Here is a 16,539-nt window from a genome sequence, read left to right on the forward strand (position 1 = left end):
TATGCAAGTTTTGAGCTTCCTGCACTGATCTCACAATTATGGGGAAGGTGAGCCTTGTAGCAGCATCTGCCTGGGCATTACCTTCTGAGAGTGATCCTGGTAGGCTTGTGTGCGCCCTAATATGTCCCAAATAGAAGGGCTGTTGTCTTTCTCGTATTAGCTTTTGAATTTGTATAAACAAGGGCATAGCGTTGGAAGTTGTTTTAAGAAAAGGAGAAGTCTCAAGCAACAGAATGGAGTGAGCTACATATGCACTATTAGTATGAATATTTACAGCCTGATTGGAAAACTGTGTAAAGACTTGGAGTATGGCATACAACTCAACAAGGGGTAATACCTCGGGGCCTGGAAGAAATTGAGGATGTATTTCCAGTAATTAAAGGCAGAAGAACCAGTTGTGCTAGACGGGTGCCCTGTGGAACGACAGCCACCCCATTAATAGCGACTGCCAGAATTTTTATCTCCCCGGTAAAGTCACCGTCAATAATACCGGGACAAACTTGAATGCCTTTAAGGGTGGCTGACGCTTGGCCGAGAATAAAAGCACAGGTACCTGAAGGCAAGGGGCCCTGCACCCCTGTAGGGATAATTTGGGGGCCCTGGGTGGAATCTAATATTGTATCGGAGGCGGCACAGAGTTCCAATCCTGCGCTACCTGGGGTTGCTCGTTGGAGGGAGGCAATTCCTGAGCCTGAGGCTGGGAGGGGACAAACCGTACTGCCCCAGGGTTTGTCCTTTGAGATACCTGGGCCAGGGGCTGGCCCCTCTGGGAGTTTCCCGGTATGCGAGGAGGGAGGGGTTGGCCTGAAGAATGTTTTTGACCTTCATTCGTTTGCCCAGTGATAACCCCTATGATATGGGGTGGGGGGCATAGGGTGGAGGGGAGCGGCCTGCCTGGGGGAGATGGAGCCACGCCTTGGGCCATGGGCCTGTTTGATAAGGCGGTTGGACATTCCCTGACAAGCTATGGCTCGTGACACTGGCATCCCATATCAGAGAGCTGGCTTGAGTGCCGACTGCTCCATTTCCAATCCAGCTCCCTGCTAATGCGCCTGGGAAAGCAGCAAAGGGTGGCCCAAATGTTTGGGCCCCTGCACCCATGTGGGAGACCCAGAAGCTCCAGACTCCTGGTTTCTCATTGGCCCAGCCCCTGCCATTGCAGCCATTTGAAGAGTGAGCCAGTGGATAGAAGATACACACCCCCCCCGCCTCTGTGTGTGTGTGTGTGTGTGTGTGTGTGTGTGTGTTTCCCTCTGTGACTCTGCCTTCCAAATAAATAAAAATCTTTTCTAAAAAAATAGGAATCTGGGGACTGGTGCTGTGGCATAGTGGATTAAGCCACTGCTTGCAGCGCCGGCATCCCATATGGGCACTTGTTCGAGTCCTGGCGGCTCCACTTTCAGTCCAGCTCCTGCTAAGGTGCCTGGGAAAGCAGCAGCAGATGGCCCAAGTCCTTGGGCCCCTACACCCACGTGGGAGACCCTAATTGAGTTCTGGGCTCTTGGCTTCAGCCTGTCCCAGCCCTGGCCGTTGTGGGCATTTGGGGAGTGAACCAGCAGATGGAAGATCTCTCTCCCTCTCTCTTTTTGTTACCAGAGAAATTGCAGGGTTCTTGTCTTCGCGCAAGAAAGAATTCAGGCGTGAGACAGAGAGTAGTGGGAGGTAAAATAGCAAGGCTTATTAGGGAAGGGACATCCGTAAGGATGGATGGGCACCTCTCCAGAGGGTGCCCAGTCACTCGGACTGGGGGGGTGGAGAGGAGCGAGGTTACATGGTTGAGTGGAGAGAGTACACCTGGCCAGGCAGGCGGGTGACTCAGCAGAGAGGCAGAGGGCTGAGTGCGCAGTCCGGTTGAGGCCGGGGGTTTTTAAGATGGGTCTTGCTTCCCCACCTGTTCCTCTTGGAACAAAGGGCTTTTTGGATGCAAATGTTAACAAACTTCTCCCTGAGTTTTCTCTTGAAGGTCTGAAACAAAGGACTTTCTGGATGCAAATGTTATCAGACAGGAGGAAGGGAGCAGGGTGTTTGAGATGCAGATACTGGGCTGCACCTGGGAGATGGTGGAAGATTTGTCAGGCAGAAGGGGTGGGGACCCCCCCCCCCACCTGGCAGGTTATCAGGTGGAAGGGGGCAGGGCAGGACAGGGCAGGATGTCAATACCGGGCTGCCCCTGAAACACCATCAGGACGACCTTGAGATGCAGCATATGCTGGATATAGATGTCTTCTCTTTAGGCCTTTATGTCACACACACATAAGCTCATAACTGACTTTCTATGTAACATTTTTACCTTTCAAAGAAAATGAAAATAAATAAATACCATTACAATCAAATCTAGGGATATTGTAAATGAAGGTTCATTTTCAGGACAATTGTCAAACATCTCATCACATCAACACCTCCCAGAAGATTCTTCCTGCCCCGGATCTTCCTGGAAGAGATCTTACTACTTTGCAAAAAGAAAAATGCCTTTTTTCTCAGAGTAGATTTCGTGGTCCAGAAAGGGAAATGAAAACCGTAGAGCCAGCGGGCAGAGGTCCAGAGACCCCGGCTAGGCTGCGCCCCGGTGTCAGGGTGGTCAGTTAGGAGGCAGCACAGGGATAGCACCCACGCCCTTTGTTCCCCTGACGTGGGTTCCTGCCCCAGGGGTGCACCCAGGGCGCCCGCTCATCTCCTCGAGGCCATGGGACGTGCGCCAGGCGACACTTGTTGTTGACCTTGGCCGGCAGGCCCTGGGGAGGAGGTGCACAGACCGGGGTACTGCCAGCCCGTGACCCACGAGCGGGCACCCACAGTGCCGATGCCTCCGTGCAGGTGCCGGTTTGTGCCTGGCGTGCGCCCAGGTTTATCTTTGGTTGCGTCGCTCTGTCCTGCGCACGTAGCCACTGTTTAGTTTGGGTGTTTGCTTGTCCCCAGTTTGCTCAGATCTTCTGTCTGTGTGTCTGCATCAGCGTGAGGAAATCATCAAATAAACTCAAGGCCTTCTCATCGCGCATCCTGGCTGAGATGACGCCTCTGGTGTTGGGTCCACACCAGCTGGGAGGAGGTGCCCAGTACCTGTGCCGCCCCGTACACCAGCCCCTGCTCACCTTGGCTTTGTTTTTGTTCTTTTTTTTTTTTTTTTTAAGATTTAATTAATTTATTTAAGAGGTAGAGTCACAGACAGTGAGAGGAAGAGACAGAGAGAGAGGTCTTCCTTCTGTTGGTTTACTTCCCAAATGGCCGCAACGGCTGGAGATGCGCCAATCTGAAGCCAGGAACCAGGAGCTTCTTCCCAGTCTCCCAGGCGGGTGCAGGGGTCCAAGGACCTGGGCCATCTTCTACTGCTTTCGCAGGCCACAGCAGAGAGCTGGATCAGAAGAGGGGCAGCTGGGACTAGAACTGGCACCCACATGGGATGCCGGCACTGCAGGCAGAAGATTAACCTACTGTGCCATGGCACTGGCCCCTTGTTTTTGTTCTTTTTAAAGATTTATTTATTTATTTAAAAGGCAGAATTGCAGAGAGAGAGAGAGAGTGAGAGAGAAGGAGAGATAGAGAGAGGGGGGCGAGAGAGACCTTCCATCTGCTGGTTCATTCCCCAAATGGCCACAGCAGCCAGGGCCAGACCAGGCTGAAGCCAGGAGCCTGGATCTCCATCCGGGTCTCCCACATGGGTGGCATGAACCCAACTGCTGGAGCCATCACCTGCTGCCTCCCAGGGTGTGCACTGGTGGGGACTGGGGACTGGCCAGAGCAGGAAACTGAGTCCAGTGTCCCCAGGGTGATGGTGGCCGAGAGGGGACACGCAGCCCATCCCAGCGCTGCCCTGCCACAAGCCTTCGCCGGCTCCAGGCACAGGTCCAGACCCAGGACTGGCAGCGTCGCCCCGCCCCTTGGCCACCTCCCTTCCAGGCCCGGAGACCCCACCCCCTGTTCTCCAACTTCAGACTCCACTCCCTGAAGGAATTCCTGACTCAGCGCAGACTTTGCCTCCTGCCCAGCCCCCAGCCCCTGCTTGGGCTCCGGGCCCTGCCCTCTCCGGCTCCTGTGGCCTGATAGCCCTGATTAGACCTCTCTACAGCAGAGGGCTTGGCGGGGGATGTGGGGGGGGTTGGGGGTGGAGGGGTGGGGGGTGGGGCCCAGGCCATCCTGGTTGGGGCCAAAGGTCCCAGGCACTGTCACGGAGCAGGTGTCCAAGCCATATCCATTGAACAAATGAATGAACAGTTATTCATTCATTCAATCATTGTTGAGTAATAATTGGGCTCCTGTACTGAGTGTGAAATACCTGGGAAGGGGGAGGAGCTTCAGGAAAGCCACGCCCTCCCCCCAGATAGATGAGGGCTCTTTGTCTTCATTTTTCCGACTCAGGCCCAAGCTGACCCCAGCAGTAGCTCAGGGGACGCAGCCCGGTGTGTGGATGAGCCCTGGACCTGGATAAGGTGTAGATGGTTGGTGCCACGGAGCAGGTGGCCAGGTTAGAGGCAAGGAGGCTTCTGCCCCTCTCTGAGTCGCCCCCCTGTCTCGCTGAACCTCAGTTTTCTCATCTGTCTAATGGGGCCAGGTAATGCATGAGTCACAGGCGGAGGCCCTGAGCTGGTCTGGACCTCCTTCCTCCTCTGTCTTTGCCCTGAGCCCTAGAGTTGGGCACTGTCCCTTTAACACGGGAGGAGGGGCCAAGGCAGCCGGAAGCCAGGCAGAGCCTGTGCCCCAGGGACAGCCTGCAGCAGGACTGGCACTGGCCGAGGTAGTCCGGGGACTTCAGGCAGGGAGGTAAGGGGTCTGGGGCCCGTGGGACCCCTGGGGCTGCAGGAGTGTGAGTGTGAATGTGGGGTGGTCTGGGCAGCTCTGGGCCAAGTCTGGGCAGGGGATAGAGGCAGAGGTGGGAGGGAGGGAGCTTCAGCCCCCACCCCAGACTCAGGGCCCTGTGGGGGGGGGGGCAGGGGCTGGGCCTGCAGGCCAGAGCTGGGCCTTGGGCCCCCGTGGGCCAGCTTGGGGCTTTCTGGTCCAGGGCACTTGGCCTGCAGCGCTGGCCAGGCGGCTTCTGGGTCAAGACCTTGGGGGTGAGGCAGTGGAAAAGGCAGGCGTCCTTACTCCAACGCAGGGCCAAGGGAGAGGGACTCGGCCAAGGTCACGCGTGGCAGGGACTGGCGCCTGAGCCTAGTGCCATCCACCGTCTCGTCCCATAGCAGGGCTCCCAGGGCTGCCCCTTGCCCCCAGGGGCGGCCATGCTGGGCGAGAGCTGTGCATCCCTGGCCCAGGCCGGCGGGGTCTGGGTTGACGACGCTGTCGGCGACTTGAGGCTAATTCATTCCACTGATGCCTGCTGTCTGCCTTGTGGGCAGCAGGTGTGACCAAGAGGTTGGAGGAGGCCGGGGGACTGAGCCAGGAGCACTTGGCTCCTGGGGGTGAAGGACAGCTGCGGATTAAATGCCAGACGGGTAATAACAATGAGAATGAATCAGAGAAAGCGAAGCACGCCGGTTATGAGCACGGTTTCCTGGGTTCCAATCCTGGCTGTGCCACTTGGCGCTGTGTGGTCCAAGATGAGCCACTCCACCTCCCTGGGCCTCAGTTTCGTTGCGATGAAGGGTGGTTCATAGGAGCGCAAGGATCCCGTGAGATGAGACGCAGGTGCCTGGCCCAGTGCCTGCTCTCACACTGGTTGTTACTGTGCTGTGTCAGCACGGAGGCACGGCGTGACTCTGTGGCCCCAGTGACGCCTCGCCATGACCCGGGCTGCACGGGCCCTCCTGGTGGTCCTCGCTTTCAGAACTGAGTGTTCACAGTCTCCCGCTCTGAGAGGCCCTTCCTGACCCCCGACCCTGACGTCCGTCCCTGGCTTCTTTGTCTCCCTGTGAACACAGGTCTCTCTCAGCAGGTTTTGTTTGTTTGTTTGTTTGTTTTTTGACAGGCAGAGTGGATAGTGACAGAGAGAGACAGAGAGAAAGGTCTTCCTTTTGCCGTTGGTTCACCCTCCAACGGCCGCCGCGACCGGCGCACCGCGCTGATCCGATGGCAGGAGCCAGGTGCTTCTCCTGGTCTCCCATGGGGTGCAGGGCCCAAGCACCTGGGCCATCCTCCACTGCACTCCCTGGCCACAGCAGAGAGCTGGCCTGGAAGAGGGGCAACCGGGACAGAATCCGGTGCCCCAACCGGGACTAGAACCCGGTGTGACAGCGCTGCAAGGCGGAGGATTAGCCTAGTGAGCTGCGGCGCTGGCCTCTGCAGTTTTGCCATTCCGGATTCTCATGTTTGTCTAAACCGTTCTGTGACACGCCCAGCTCCCGTGCCAGGGCCTGTGCCTTACAGATGTGAACACTCACGAGTGAGGGCGTCGAAGGTCCCCATGAGGTCGGGGCTGCAGAAGACACAGCCGATGTCTGGCACGAGGTAGATTTGACAAATAGCAGCTGTGCCACACCCTGGCCCGGGGGTTAGGAGAGTACTTATCCCTGTTTTGCAGGAAGAGAAGGTGTTGAGACATGAGTTGGATCACACACACAAGCCCTGGGTCTCCGGTCCACCCTAAAACCCATGCTTTTGGGCTCCAGGCCAGGCTGTGCTGGGTTTGGGAATAGGGAGACACATGGGCCCCTCTCTCTCAGCGCCCACGTGGGAGCCGCTCCGGCTGGGGCTGGGTGCACGTGGCTGAGGCTTTGCCCTGCCGGGGAGTCCAGCACCACCTGGACGCCGGCCCAGCTCCTGAACTCTGACTCATATGGAGGAGAGCTTGGGTCTCTGTGAGGGGGTGAGGGTGCAGCGCTCCTCTTAGTGGCCAATAGTGGAACTGCGTGAGGGGCCCAGGGTTTTCCTACCGCTGAGAAAAAGGGGGCTGTTAGCTCCTTTTCCCTCCTCCCTCACTTCCTCGCTCGCTTCCTTACCCACTGGCCCAGTCCCTCGCTCACCAGTGGCTTCCCGCTGCAAGCAGAATGAAAGTAAGAGGGAAGCTCCCCATGTGCGGCACCCCTGCCAGCCTCCCCTGCCTCCCCCCTCCCCCCACTCCACCCCATCCCTTTCTCTCTGCACCTGGGCAGCACCCCAAGTTCATTTCTCCCTCTGTTCCCTCTACACCAGTGCTCTTCCCTGGGCTCCCGTGTCATCCGTCTCCAAGGTCCCCCTGGGAGAGCTAACAGACCACAGGGAAGTTAAATCCTTGCAGTCAATCAAAATGCATGCATCCAGTGTGCACCTGATTCCAACTGTTCAAGACCCCAACCCTTAGCCACACCCTGACCGACTGTCTCCTCCCCCTTTTATTACGTTCAATGAGATGATGAGAGAGTAAACAGTGACCAGCTCTCTGACATTATTGGGGTGGGCGTTTTGGCCCGGTGGTTAAGTGTTGCACTGTGGCCCAAGTCCTGGCTCTGCTCCCAATTCCAGCTCCCTGCTAACGTGCACCACATTAAGATGTGGGCCCTGCCACCCATGGGGGACGTTTGGATGGAGCTCCACCGTCCTGGTTTTCACCTGGCCCAGCCCTGGCTGTTGCAGGCATTTGGGGAGTGAACCAGTGAATGGAAGATCTTTCCCTCCTCTACTCTGCAAGAAGATGAAAATAAATGAACAAGTTACTCCTTTCTTCGTTAATGTTCATTGTGAATGCTCAATGAATTTGAACAAATGTATACAGCAAATGTATACAATCACGTGACTGCATTTTTTACAAAGTTCTTTATTTTTTTAAAGAAAGTTATTTATTTGAAAAGCAGAGAGAGAGAGAGAGAGAGAGAGAGAGAGAGAGAGAGAGAGAGACCTTCCATCCACTTGTTCACTCCCCAAGTGGTCACTGCCCAGCCTGGGCCAGGCTGAAGCCAGGAGTCAGGAACTCTGTCCAGGTCTCCTACGTGGGTGCAGGGGCCCAAGGACTTGGGCCACCCTCCGCTGCTTTCCCAGGTGCATTAGCAGGGAGCTGGATCAGAAGTGGGGTCTCAGGGACTCAGGTGGGCACACCCATGTGGAATGTGGGTATCCTAAGTGGACAGTGAGAGAGAGAGACAGAGAGAAAGGTCTTCCTTTGCCGTTGGTTCACCCTCCAATGGCCGCTGGGCTGGCGCACTGTGGCCGGCGCACCGCGCTGATGCGAAGGCAGGAGCCAGGTGCTTCTCCTGGTCTCCCATGGGGTGCAGGGCCCAAGCACTTGGGCCATCCTTCACTGCACTCCCGGGCCACAGCAGAGAGCTGGCCTGGAAGAGGGGCAACCGGGGCAGAATCCGGTGCCCCGACTGGGACTAGAACCCAGTGTGCCAGTGCTGCAGGTGGAGAATTAGCCTAGTGAGCCGCAGCGCCGGCCCATAATAGGAGTTTAAAAATGTTTCTTCGAGAAACATCTTTCCTGACTATCTGTGCCAAAATACGCCCCCTCCCCATGTCACTCCTCCTTGAATTCAGGGATCGTGTCTGCCCAGCTGGGTGTGGCCTCCGCTAACCGGTTTCCTCCTGGGGCTCGGGGTACGGTGGGTGCTCGGCAGATGGTTTTGAAGTGAACGTGTGAGTGAGGGACAGGCGAGTCCTCCTGCTCTCTCACTGCCCATCACCATGTGTTGGCTGCATTCCCTCTCCTGGCCCCTTGGGCAGCCATGGTTCAGCCAGGTGGGGCCTCCTGCCCAAACCTCCCTGGGAAGCCCGGGGAGCAGCAGGTACTTGCCTGGCAGCTGTGGGGCGAGGGCACCCAAGCTGAGGGTCTGTCCAGCTCTCCCCGCTCTGTCCTGGTTTAGGGGACTCCCCAGGGGCTGCTCCGGCCTGTGCGTGTCCTGTCCTCCTGCAGCCTTGGGGGTGGCAGTGACAGCATGGAGAGCCACGGCAAGACAGAGCCCTTCCACGTGGCCACACCCCTGCTGGAGAGCTGGGCGCTGTCCCAGGTGGCGGGCACCGCTGTCTTCCTCAAGTGTGAGAACATGCAGCCCGTCGGCTCCTTCAAGATCCGGGGCATCGGGCACTTCTGCCAGGAGGTGAGGGGGCGGGGCTTGGGCAGGGGGGCGGGGACACCTGAGCAGTGGTGTCTAGCTCTGGGTGCCCCGGCTCTGCTCTCCATGACGCCTGCTTGGCTTAGTGTCCAACCCCCTTCCTCTCTCCCCAGATGGTCAAGAAGGGATGCAGACACCTGGTGTGCTCCTCAGGTGACCCCGCCCTGCCCTGCCTCCTGGGGTGGGGGAGGAGCTAGCTGGAGATGTCAAAAAGACCCCGGAAGCCGCAGGCTCGCCAGCCACCGTCCCACAACCCTAGTGAGAAGGTGGCCGCTCTCCCTGGTGACGCTGAAATCCCAGTCATGGATGGAGGCGGGGACAGAGTTCCTGATCAGCTCTGTCTACCGCACGCGGCCACCTGTGGCTCAGGGGAGGGTGATCAGCGGGGCAGGTGACCCTGGGGAGGAAGTGACCACAGGGAAATGGAGCACAGGGCATGGGGGTGTCCACGGCTCATGCTCCTTCTGCCGCCTTCTTAGGAGGCAATGCAGGCATCGCCGCTGCCTACGTGGCCCGGAAGCTGGGCATCCCCGCCACCATCGTGCTGCCGGAGGGCACCTCCCCGCAGGTGGTGAGAAGGCTGGAGGGCGAAGGGGCTGAGGTTCAGCTGGCAGGAAAGGTAAGGACCCCCGGAAGGGCGGAGCCGGCTGGAGTGGGCGCTTCCCCTCACACGCCCCACCCGGAGATCTGTCTCCTTTTCCTTTTGATGAACTGGGGGAGGGTCTGTCTTCTCTTAGGGTGGGAGTGAGTGGGGGGGGAGCTGTGTGGTGCCTTCCCCATCCGGAGGAGACCTCCAGGCACGGAACAGGAAATTCAGGAAGCGAGTGGTCAGCAGGGGAGGGTCTCGCTCCTGCACCCTCACCAGCACTCGGTATAATTAAAGGTTTCCATTTGACAAGACAACAAGGAGAAATATAATGACCACATCATTTCTTTTTTTTGAAAAAAGATTTACTTATTTATTTGAAAGACAGAGTTACAGAGAGGCAGAGAGGGGGAGGGGGGCCTTCCATCTGCTGGTTCACTCCCCAAATAGCCCTAACAGCTGGAGCTGGGCTGATCTGAATCCAGGAGCCAGGAGCTTCTTCTGGGTCTCCCATGTGGGTGCAGTGACCCGAATTGTTGGGCCATCTTCTGCTGCTTTCCCAGGCCATAGCAGAGAGCTGGATCAGAAGAGGGGCAGCCAGGAGTCGAACTGGCGCCCATATGGGATGCCGGCATTGCAGGCGGTGGCTTTGCCCAGTACACTGCAACACCAGCCCAGGCCACATCATTTCTTACTCTGAGACCACCCCAATATGAAAGAGGCACACAGATAAGGATATCACATTAGCACTCGTTCACTTTGTTACCAAAAAGATAAAAAAAATAAATAAATAAAAAATAGAGACATGGGCATGTAATCTTTCTCCTTCCTGGGGAGAAGGAAAAATTCATTCAAATAAGGGTGAACAGGTTGTCAAAAACCTCGTTGCATTAACATGAAAAGCATTTCCATGGTCCCTGAAAATGATTCTGCAAATACCTAGAGTAGGCAGTCCCCACCCCCTCCCCCCTTCCCGCCCTCCTTTCCTTCCTTCTCTGCTTGTTTCCATCCATCCACCCACCTGGTCTCCCTCTCTCGCTCCCTTCATCCATCTATTCCCTACCCTCCCTTCCCCCCTTCATTCATACATCCTTTTAACCATCCATCACCTGTATGTCCATCTATCTGTCCACTAACCCACTCATCCATCCATCTACCTGTTCATCCACCCATCCAAGCATTTGTTCATCCATCCATCTGCCCATCCACCCATCCACCTGTTCATCCACCCATCCACCCATCCATCCATCCATCCAGTGTTCATCAAACGCACACTCTGTGCCTATGTTAGGCTGTTGTGGGGATACAGAGACAACAGAGCGTGCTGTTGACGCCCATGCAGTGTGGATGTTGTGTGCAGCCTCACAGGTAACGGTGGAGGGCAGCAGAGTGGGATGCGTTTGTGGTGGGGGAAGCACAGAGTGTTTTCATCAGCCATCCTGCTAACCCATGCTGTGTAACAATGGCTCCCATGAGGAGCGCTGATGAGAAACAGTGTTGCTGTTCCTCAGGAGTCCGTGGGTGGCCAGGCGAGGTTCTGCTTCAGCCTTGGCCAAGGTTAAGTTCTACAAAGGGCCCCTCCTTTTTCTTGGCGTGTGGCCACATGGGCATGTTTCTCTCAAGCTCATGGCAAGAGGGGTGAGGAGAAATGCATGGCGTCTTCAAGACCTCTGCTTGGAGCGGCTGCACTGTCACTTCCACCATGTGTCACGGCTGAGACTGGCCTCAGTGGGGGTGGGGACACGGAAGAAGAGGGAGGCCCAGATGCGTGGTTCTGAGGGGGGCGGGGGGAAAGATTGGAAGTCCCATGGCCAGCCTGGGATTCTCCGGCTCCATCCACCACATGGCAGGGCAGCGAGATGGCTGTGGGGATGGCGGGAGCGCGTGGCACCTGTTTACCCACCCAGGGTCAGTGTGTCCTTGCTCCAGGGGGCCACCGGTCCGTGCCTGGTCTTGAGCTCAGGAGCCTCCCGATCCCTCCTCCAACCTCGCGCTGCCTGGCTCCCAGTTCTGAGAGCTGTCACTTTTTCTTTAGGTCTGGGATGAGGCTAATGTGAGGGCACAGGAGTTAGCCAAGAGGGATGGCTGGGTGAATGTCCACCCATTTGACCACCCCCTGATATGGTAAGGCTGGTATCCACCCCCCCTGCCCTGCTCTGGGAGCTGGGAGGCCTTGATTGGGTCACCGCCTCCACCCTCATTGCCCACAGAGAAAAGAGGCCTCAAAACCAGACTTGTGTCCAGACCCCATTTCTGATGCTTGGGAATTGTGTGACTTTGGGCAAAGCACCCTCCCCCCGTGCCTCAGTTCCCACAGGAGTAAACTGGAAGTGAGAGAGTCAGAGAGCTGACTGAATACATATTTAGGGGCCAGGCACAGGCCAACAGCTGCCCTAGCACTATTCCATTCATCCTCCCCAAAGCTCTCGAGGTGGGTGCTAACTATGCCCATTTCACAGAAGATGAAACTGAGGGACAGAATGGTCCAGCAACTTGCCCAAGATCACACAGCTAGGACATGTCAGAGACCACCCTGGAGTCACAGGGTGGTTCTGAGTGGTGTCCGGGTCCTGCTGAAACCACACACACTAACACTGCCTCTTTGCAAAGCTGTTGGGGGGAGGGATGCCATAAGACAGTGCCCAAGAAAAGTGTCAAGGAGCTTAGGGGAGGGGCAGGGAGTGAATGAAAGAATAAGGGGGATGAGTAGACCCTGGGTGAAGCAAACGTTGCAGAACCTCTCTCCCCCGGCTGGGGTTTAGGGACCTGTGGGGTGGGGAGCCCACCTCTGTGATCCCCCAACCCTGGGAGCCTCCAGAACTGAGAACTCACTCACCTGCCTCTTTCTCCCACCCACTCCCCAGGGAAGGTAACGCCAGCTTGGTGCGGGAGCTGAAGGCAGCCCTGGGAACCCCGCCAGCGGCCCTGGTGCTGGCCGTGGGGGGTGGGGGACTCCTGCTCGGGGTGGTGACTGGCCTGGTGGAGGTGGGCTGGCAGCATGTGCCCATCATCGCCATGGAAACCCGTGGGGCACACTGTCTCAACGCGGCCACAAAGGCAGGCAAGCTGGTCACACTGCCAGACATCACCAGGTAAGCTCAGGCTGGGACCATGGTAGGGGGGTTGCTGGGGGGCACCCAAAAGGGCCTCTTTGTGGGACTTTAACCACAGTGATGTGCATCTGAGTCGGAGGCTGTGCCAAGAAGGTGGATGAGGGAAATGATCTATTTACACCTTATCCATTCACAAGACCAGCGTTCACTGGTCTGTGTTATTGCAAGCACAGTTTGTACTTGTGGCAGGTGAGTTAGAAAACATAGGCAAGCAATAAGAGCAGAAAACCAAAGGTCACGCTCAACTCCAGCATCAAAGGCTGAGGTCAGACTGGCTGCATTTTCCCCAGTTTTTCACCCGTGCATGCATAGTGAGAAGTGGAAATCTGCCTGGTACAGAGCAGTTGTTCTGCAGATGTCTGTGACATGAATGAACGAGTTGATCATATAGTTCAAGAGGTTGGGATTCACAGCAGAAGCATTGGGTGATATCTGTGGACCTGCCATCTCAGTAAACGTCACCACCACCCATCCAAGTGCTCTGGCTGGAAGGTGCTTCCCTCTCCCTTGTTGAATTCTCCCCATTCTTCTCCAAGAATCCAGCTCCTTCCAAGTCCTTGTCCCTGTCCCCCACTGCATCCTCATGCCCTCTCCCATCTCCTGTGCCACCCAATAACATTTTTATCTCACACACCTCACAATTAACCAATCCAGCGGTTGATGGTGCAACCATCAGCACAATTGTAGAACATTTCATAACACCCAAAGAAACCCCTCACCCTTAACCGTCATCACCCAGGCCCCCCACCCCTGCCCCCACAATTACTCCTGTACTTTCTCTCTATTGAGTTGCATATGCTGGCCATTTTGTTGGAATGGAGTCACACAGCATGAGGCCTATGGTGTCTGGTCTCTTCTACTCAGCACCTCGTGCCCCAGGGCTTGTGTTGGTATTTTATTCCTCCTTATGGCCAACTGCTAGTCCAACCAAGGCCACACTTGGGTTGTCAGCCCAGAAGCTGATGAGAGGACATTTGGGCTGGGTCCATGTTGGGGCTCTTGGGAGTCTGTGTGAGGTGCATTGTTATTGCCCAGGGAGCAGGTCCCAGGGGTGCAGCTGCTGGGTGCACTGAGCCCCTTGTCTTCCCTCCCTCCATGGCTACCCTGCAGGATTCCTCCTTCACCCACCCAGCAATGCCGCCCGAAGCTCCCAGGTCTGGCTCTCCCCTCGCTGTGCCCCAGCCACCTGGCCGTCCTCCACTGCCCTCCGCGGGTGCTCTCTCTGCCCAGGCTGTCCCCTCTGCCCGGCTCCTCTCAGCTGGTTTCTCCTCTGCACTCACATCTCAGCGGCAAAGTCACCAGAGACAGGCCCCCCACCACCCTCTCCTTGGGGCGACCCCTCCGAATGTTGTCGTTCATACCACATTCCAAGCTGGGAAGTTCTTCACCACTCCTGTGTTTGGGCGCCCATCCCCGCCTCCCCTGCCAGCCCCAGCCATGAGCACAGCCACAGCCGACGCTGCTCTGGGAACTTGCTGCGCGGTGTTACAGGTGTTGTAACTCACTCCTCAGGACGCCCCTGAGAACCATTTCTCAGATGAGGAGACTGAGACCCAGAGAGACGAATGATCTCCCAGGGTCGCGCAGGGAGTGTGAGCCGCAATTCAAAACCAGGCAGCCTGGCTCCCGAGGCTATGCCCTGGCCCCCTGGGGGTTGGAGGTTCCTCCGGGGACTCACGGGCCTGAACCATTGCCCAGCTTCTATGCAAGGGTTTCTGGGGTCAGCGTGAGGACCAGCACCGTCAGGGCTGTAGGGCCAGAGGGGCAGACGCCACACAATGAGTCAAAGGCAATATTCGTGCATCTTCTCTCTGCACCTTGCAATGCAAACTCCAGCCCCTGGCATGGTAGGGGGAGGACTGTGCCTGCGTGGGGAGGCGACTCTGCCCCAGCTTGTCCCTGCCCCCTGCTCCTTCCTGCAGCGTGGCCAAGAGCCTGGGTGCCAAGACGGTGGCCGCCCGGGCCCTGGAGTGTGCCCTGGAGTGTGAGATCCTCTCTGAGGTGGTGGAGGACGCTGAGGCCGTGTATGCGGTGCAGCAGTTCCTGGGTGAGTGACGCTGCCCCGACCTGGGCTCAGAGACCCTCTGCCCACCTGTCCACCCATTCACGTCCTCCCCCGTCATGTCTGAGCCCTCGGTCCGTCCACCAGCTGGATCCAGGCCCCTGCCCCTCCAGTGTGAGCACACGCTCGCTCTTGTCTGTGTCCTCAGCACAGGGCTGAGTGTGCATGGATTAAGCCCACAACGTGCCAAGAAGTAGTTGGAGGGGTGGGGTGCAGTGTGCCGCGCGGTCTCCAGCCTCCAGCTCTTGGTCAGAGCTACTCCTCCCCCTGATCCCTTCCCTAGCCCTACTCCCCACCAGCTTCATTTGACTGAAGAGGCTGTTCAGTCATCAAGACACCTCCTCCAGGAAGCCTCCCCTGCTCTCCCACCTCTACCCCACCTGAGTTGGGGACCTCCTATTCACCAGTCCCCTGGCTCATAACTGCCTGGTGTTTTTCCAGCTCCATCACTAGGCTGTGAGCTCCCTGGGGGAGGGGGCTGCTGTGTCCCAGGGTCTTCCTAGCACAAATCCTGGCAGGGAGGGGGCCACTCGATAAATATTTGTTGAATGAGTGGGCGAATGTATGAGTGAGTGGAGAGTAGAATAACAGTAGAGGGATGCACAGATGGATTGATGGGGCAGTGGACTGATGAAATGGATGGGTGGGTAGATGGACACATGGATGAATGGACATACTGATAGATGGACAGACAGTCATGTGATGGATGGAGCTGGAGAGATGGGTGATTGATGGGTAGTTGATCGATGGGTGGATACACTGATTGATGGCTACTCGGATGGACAGTCTGATGATGGATGGATGGAGGAAAGATGGACAGGCGGAGAGATGGATGCTTGGGTTGATGGATGGAGAGAGAGACAAATGACGGATGATGACATGAGTGGATGGATGGATGGCTGGGTGTGGGGGAGGGTGGGTGGATGGGTGGATGGGTGGCTGGATGGGCATGGATGGCTTGGTGGATGGGTGCATGAATGGGTGGGTAGATGGGTGGGCAGAGAGATGGATGCATGGGTGGCTGGGTGGCCGGGTGGGTGGGTGGATGGATGGGTGCATGGTTGGGTGGCCGGGTGGGTAGGTGGATGGATGGGGGCATGGGTGGGTGGATGGATGGGTGCATGATTGGGTGGCCGGGTGGCTGGGTGGGTGGGCAGCTGCATGGAGCCACAGTGCCCAGACCCTGCCGGGCACTGACGGGTCCCTCCTGCCCCTGTCTGCTCCCCCGTCCCCAGACGATGAACGGATGCTGGTGGAGCCCGCGTGTGGGGCAGCCTTGGCCGCCGTCTACTCCGGCCTCCTGGGGAGACTCCGGGCTGAAGGCCGCCTGCGCCCTGCCCCGGCTCCAGTTGTGGTCATCGTGTGTGGGGGCAACAACATTAACAGCCGGGAGCTGCAGGCTCTGAGAACGCAGCTGGGCCAGAGCTGAGGTGCTCCGGCCTGCGGGGGCTGCGAGGGCCCCAGGGAGCCCTGGGAGGTGCACGGACGCCCTTGTGGACATGGTGGAGGCTGCCCTGTGTGTCTGCACAGGCCGCCGCCCGTGGGAGCCCTCCCGAGCCACTCCCGCAGCCCCTAATAAACCTTTTCTTGGTTAAGTTTGCACCTCCTGCGTGTCCCATGTTTCTTCATCCACGAGCTCAGAGATCCTGCAGCAGCCCTGGGACACACGGCTTGAAGACTCAGGTCTAAAGGACGCCAGCCCAGCTGAGCGCCTAAGGGCTCTGCTCCCCAGAGAGCCAGCTCAGGTGCCCAGGTCAGGAGGGGGAGGGGGACCCATTTCCTGTCCCCCCCATATGCGTGCCATGTGCCTGATGCTCTTCTGGGGGC

At 57.5% G+C, this 16,539-nt stretch overlaps 1 protein-coding gene across 3 annotated transcripts; it reads left to right on the forward strand.

The window, feature by feature from the left end:
- Positions 1-4,624: 4,624 nt before the first annotated feature.
- Positions 4,625-16,314, forward strand: SDSL (serine dehydratase like). Of its 3 annotated transcripts, none has more exons than XM_051826591.3 (8): positions 4,625-4,755; positions 8,703-8,936; positions 9,065-9,104; positions 9,431-9,570; positions 11,573-11,661; positions 12,402-12,629; positions 14,573-14,697; positions 15,948-16,314. In XM_051826591.3, the coding sequence occupies exons 2-8, from the start codon at positions 8,775-8,777 to the stop codon at positions 16,139-16,141; spliced, it is 978 nt and encodes a 325-aa protein (XP_051682551.1). In that variant the 5' UTR covers positions 4,625-4,755; positions 8,703-8,774; the 3' UTR covers positions 16,142-16,314. The 3 variants fall into 3 exon arrangements, with proteins under 3 accessions (XP_051682551.1, XP_051682552.1, XP_051682553.1); XM_051826592.3 differs by having other exon boundaries at positions 4,626-4,755; positions 8,753-8,936; XM_051826593.3 differs by having other exon boundaries at positions 4,666-4,729.
- The last annotated feature ends 225 nt before the right edge of the window (positions 16,315-16,539 follow it).

The sequence above is a fragment of the Oryctolagus cuniculus genome, chromosome 21 (genome assembly GCF_051225735.1).
Source record: "Oryctolagus cuniculus isolate XC-2025 breed Fujian yellow rabbit chromosome 21, ASM5122573v1, whole genome shotgun sequence".
In the NCBI taxonomy this organism is placed as follows: Eukaryota; Metazoa; Chordata; class Mammalia; order Lagomorpha; family Leporidae; genus Oryctolagus; species Oryctolagus cuniculus.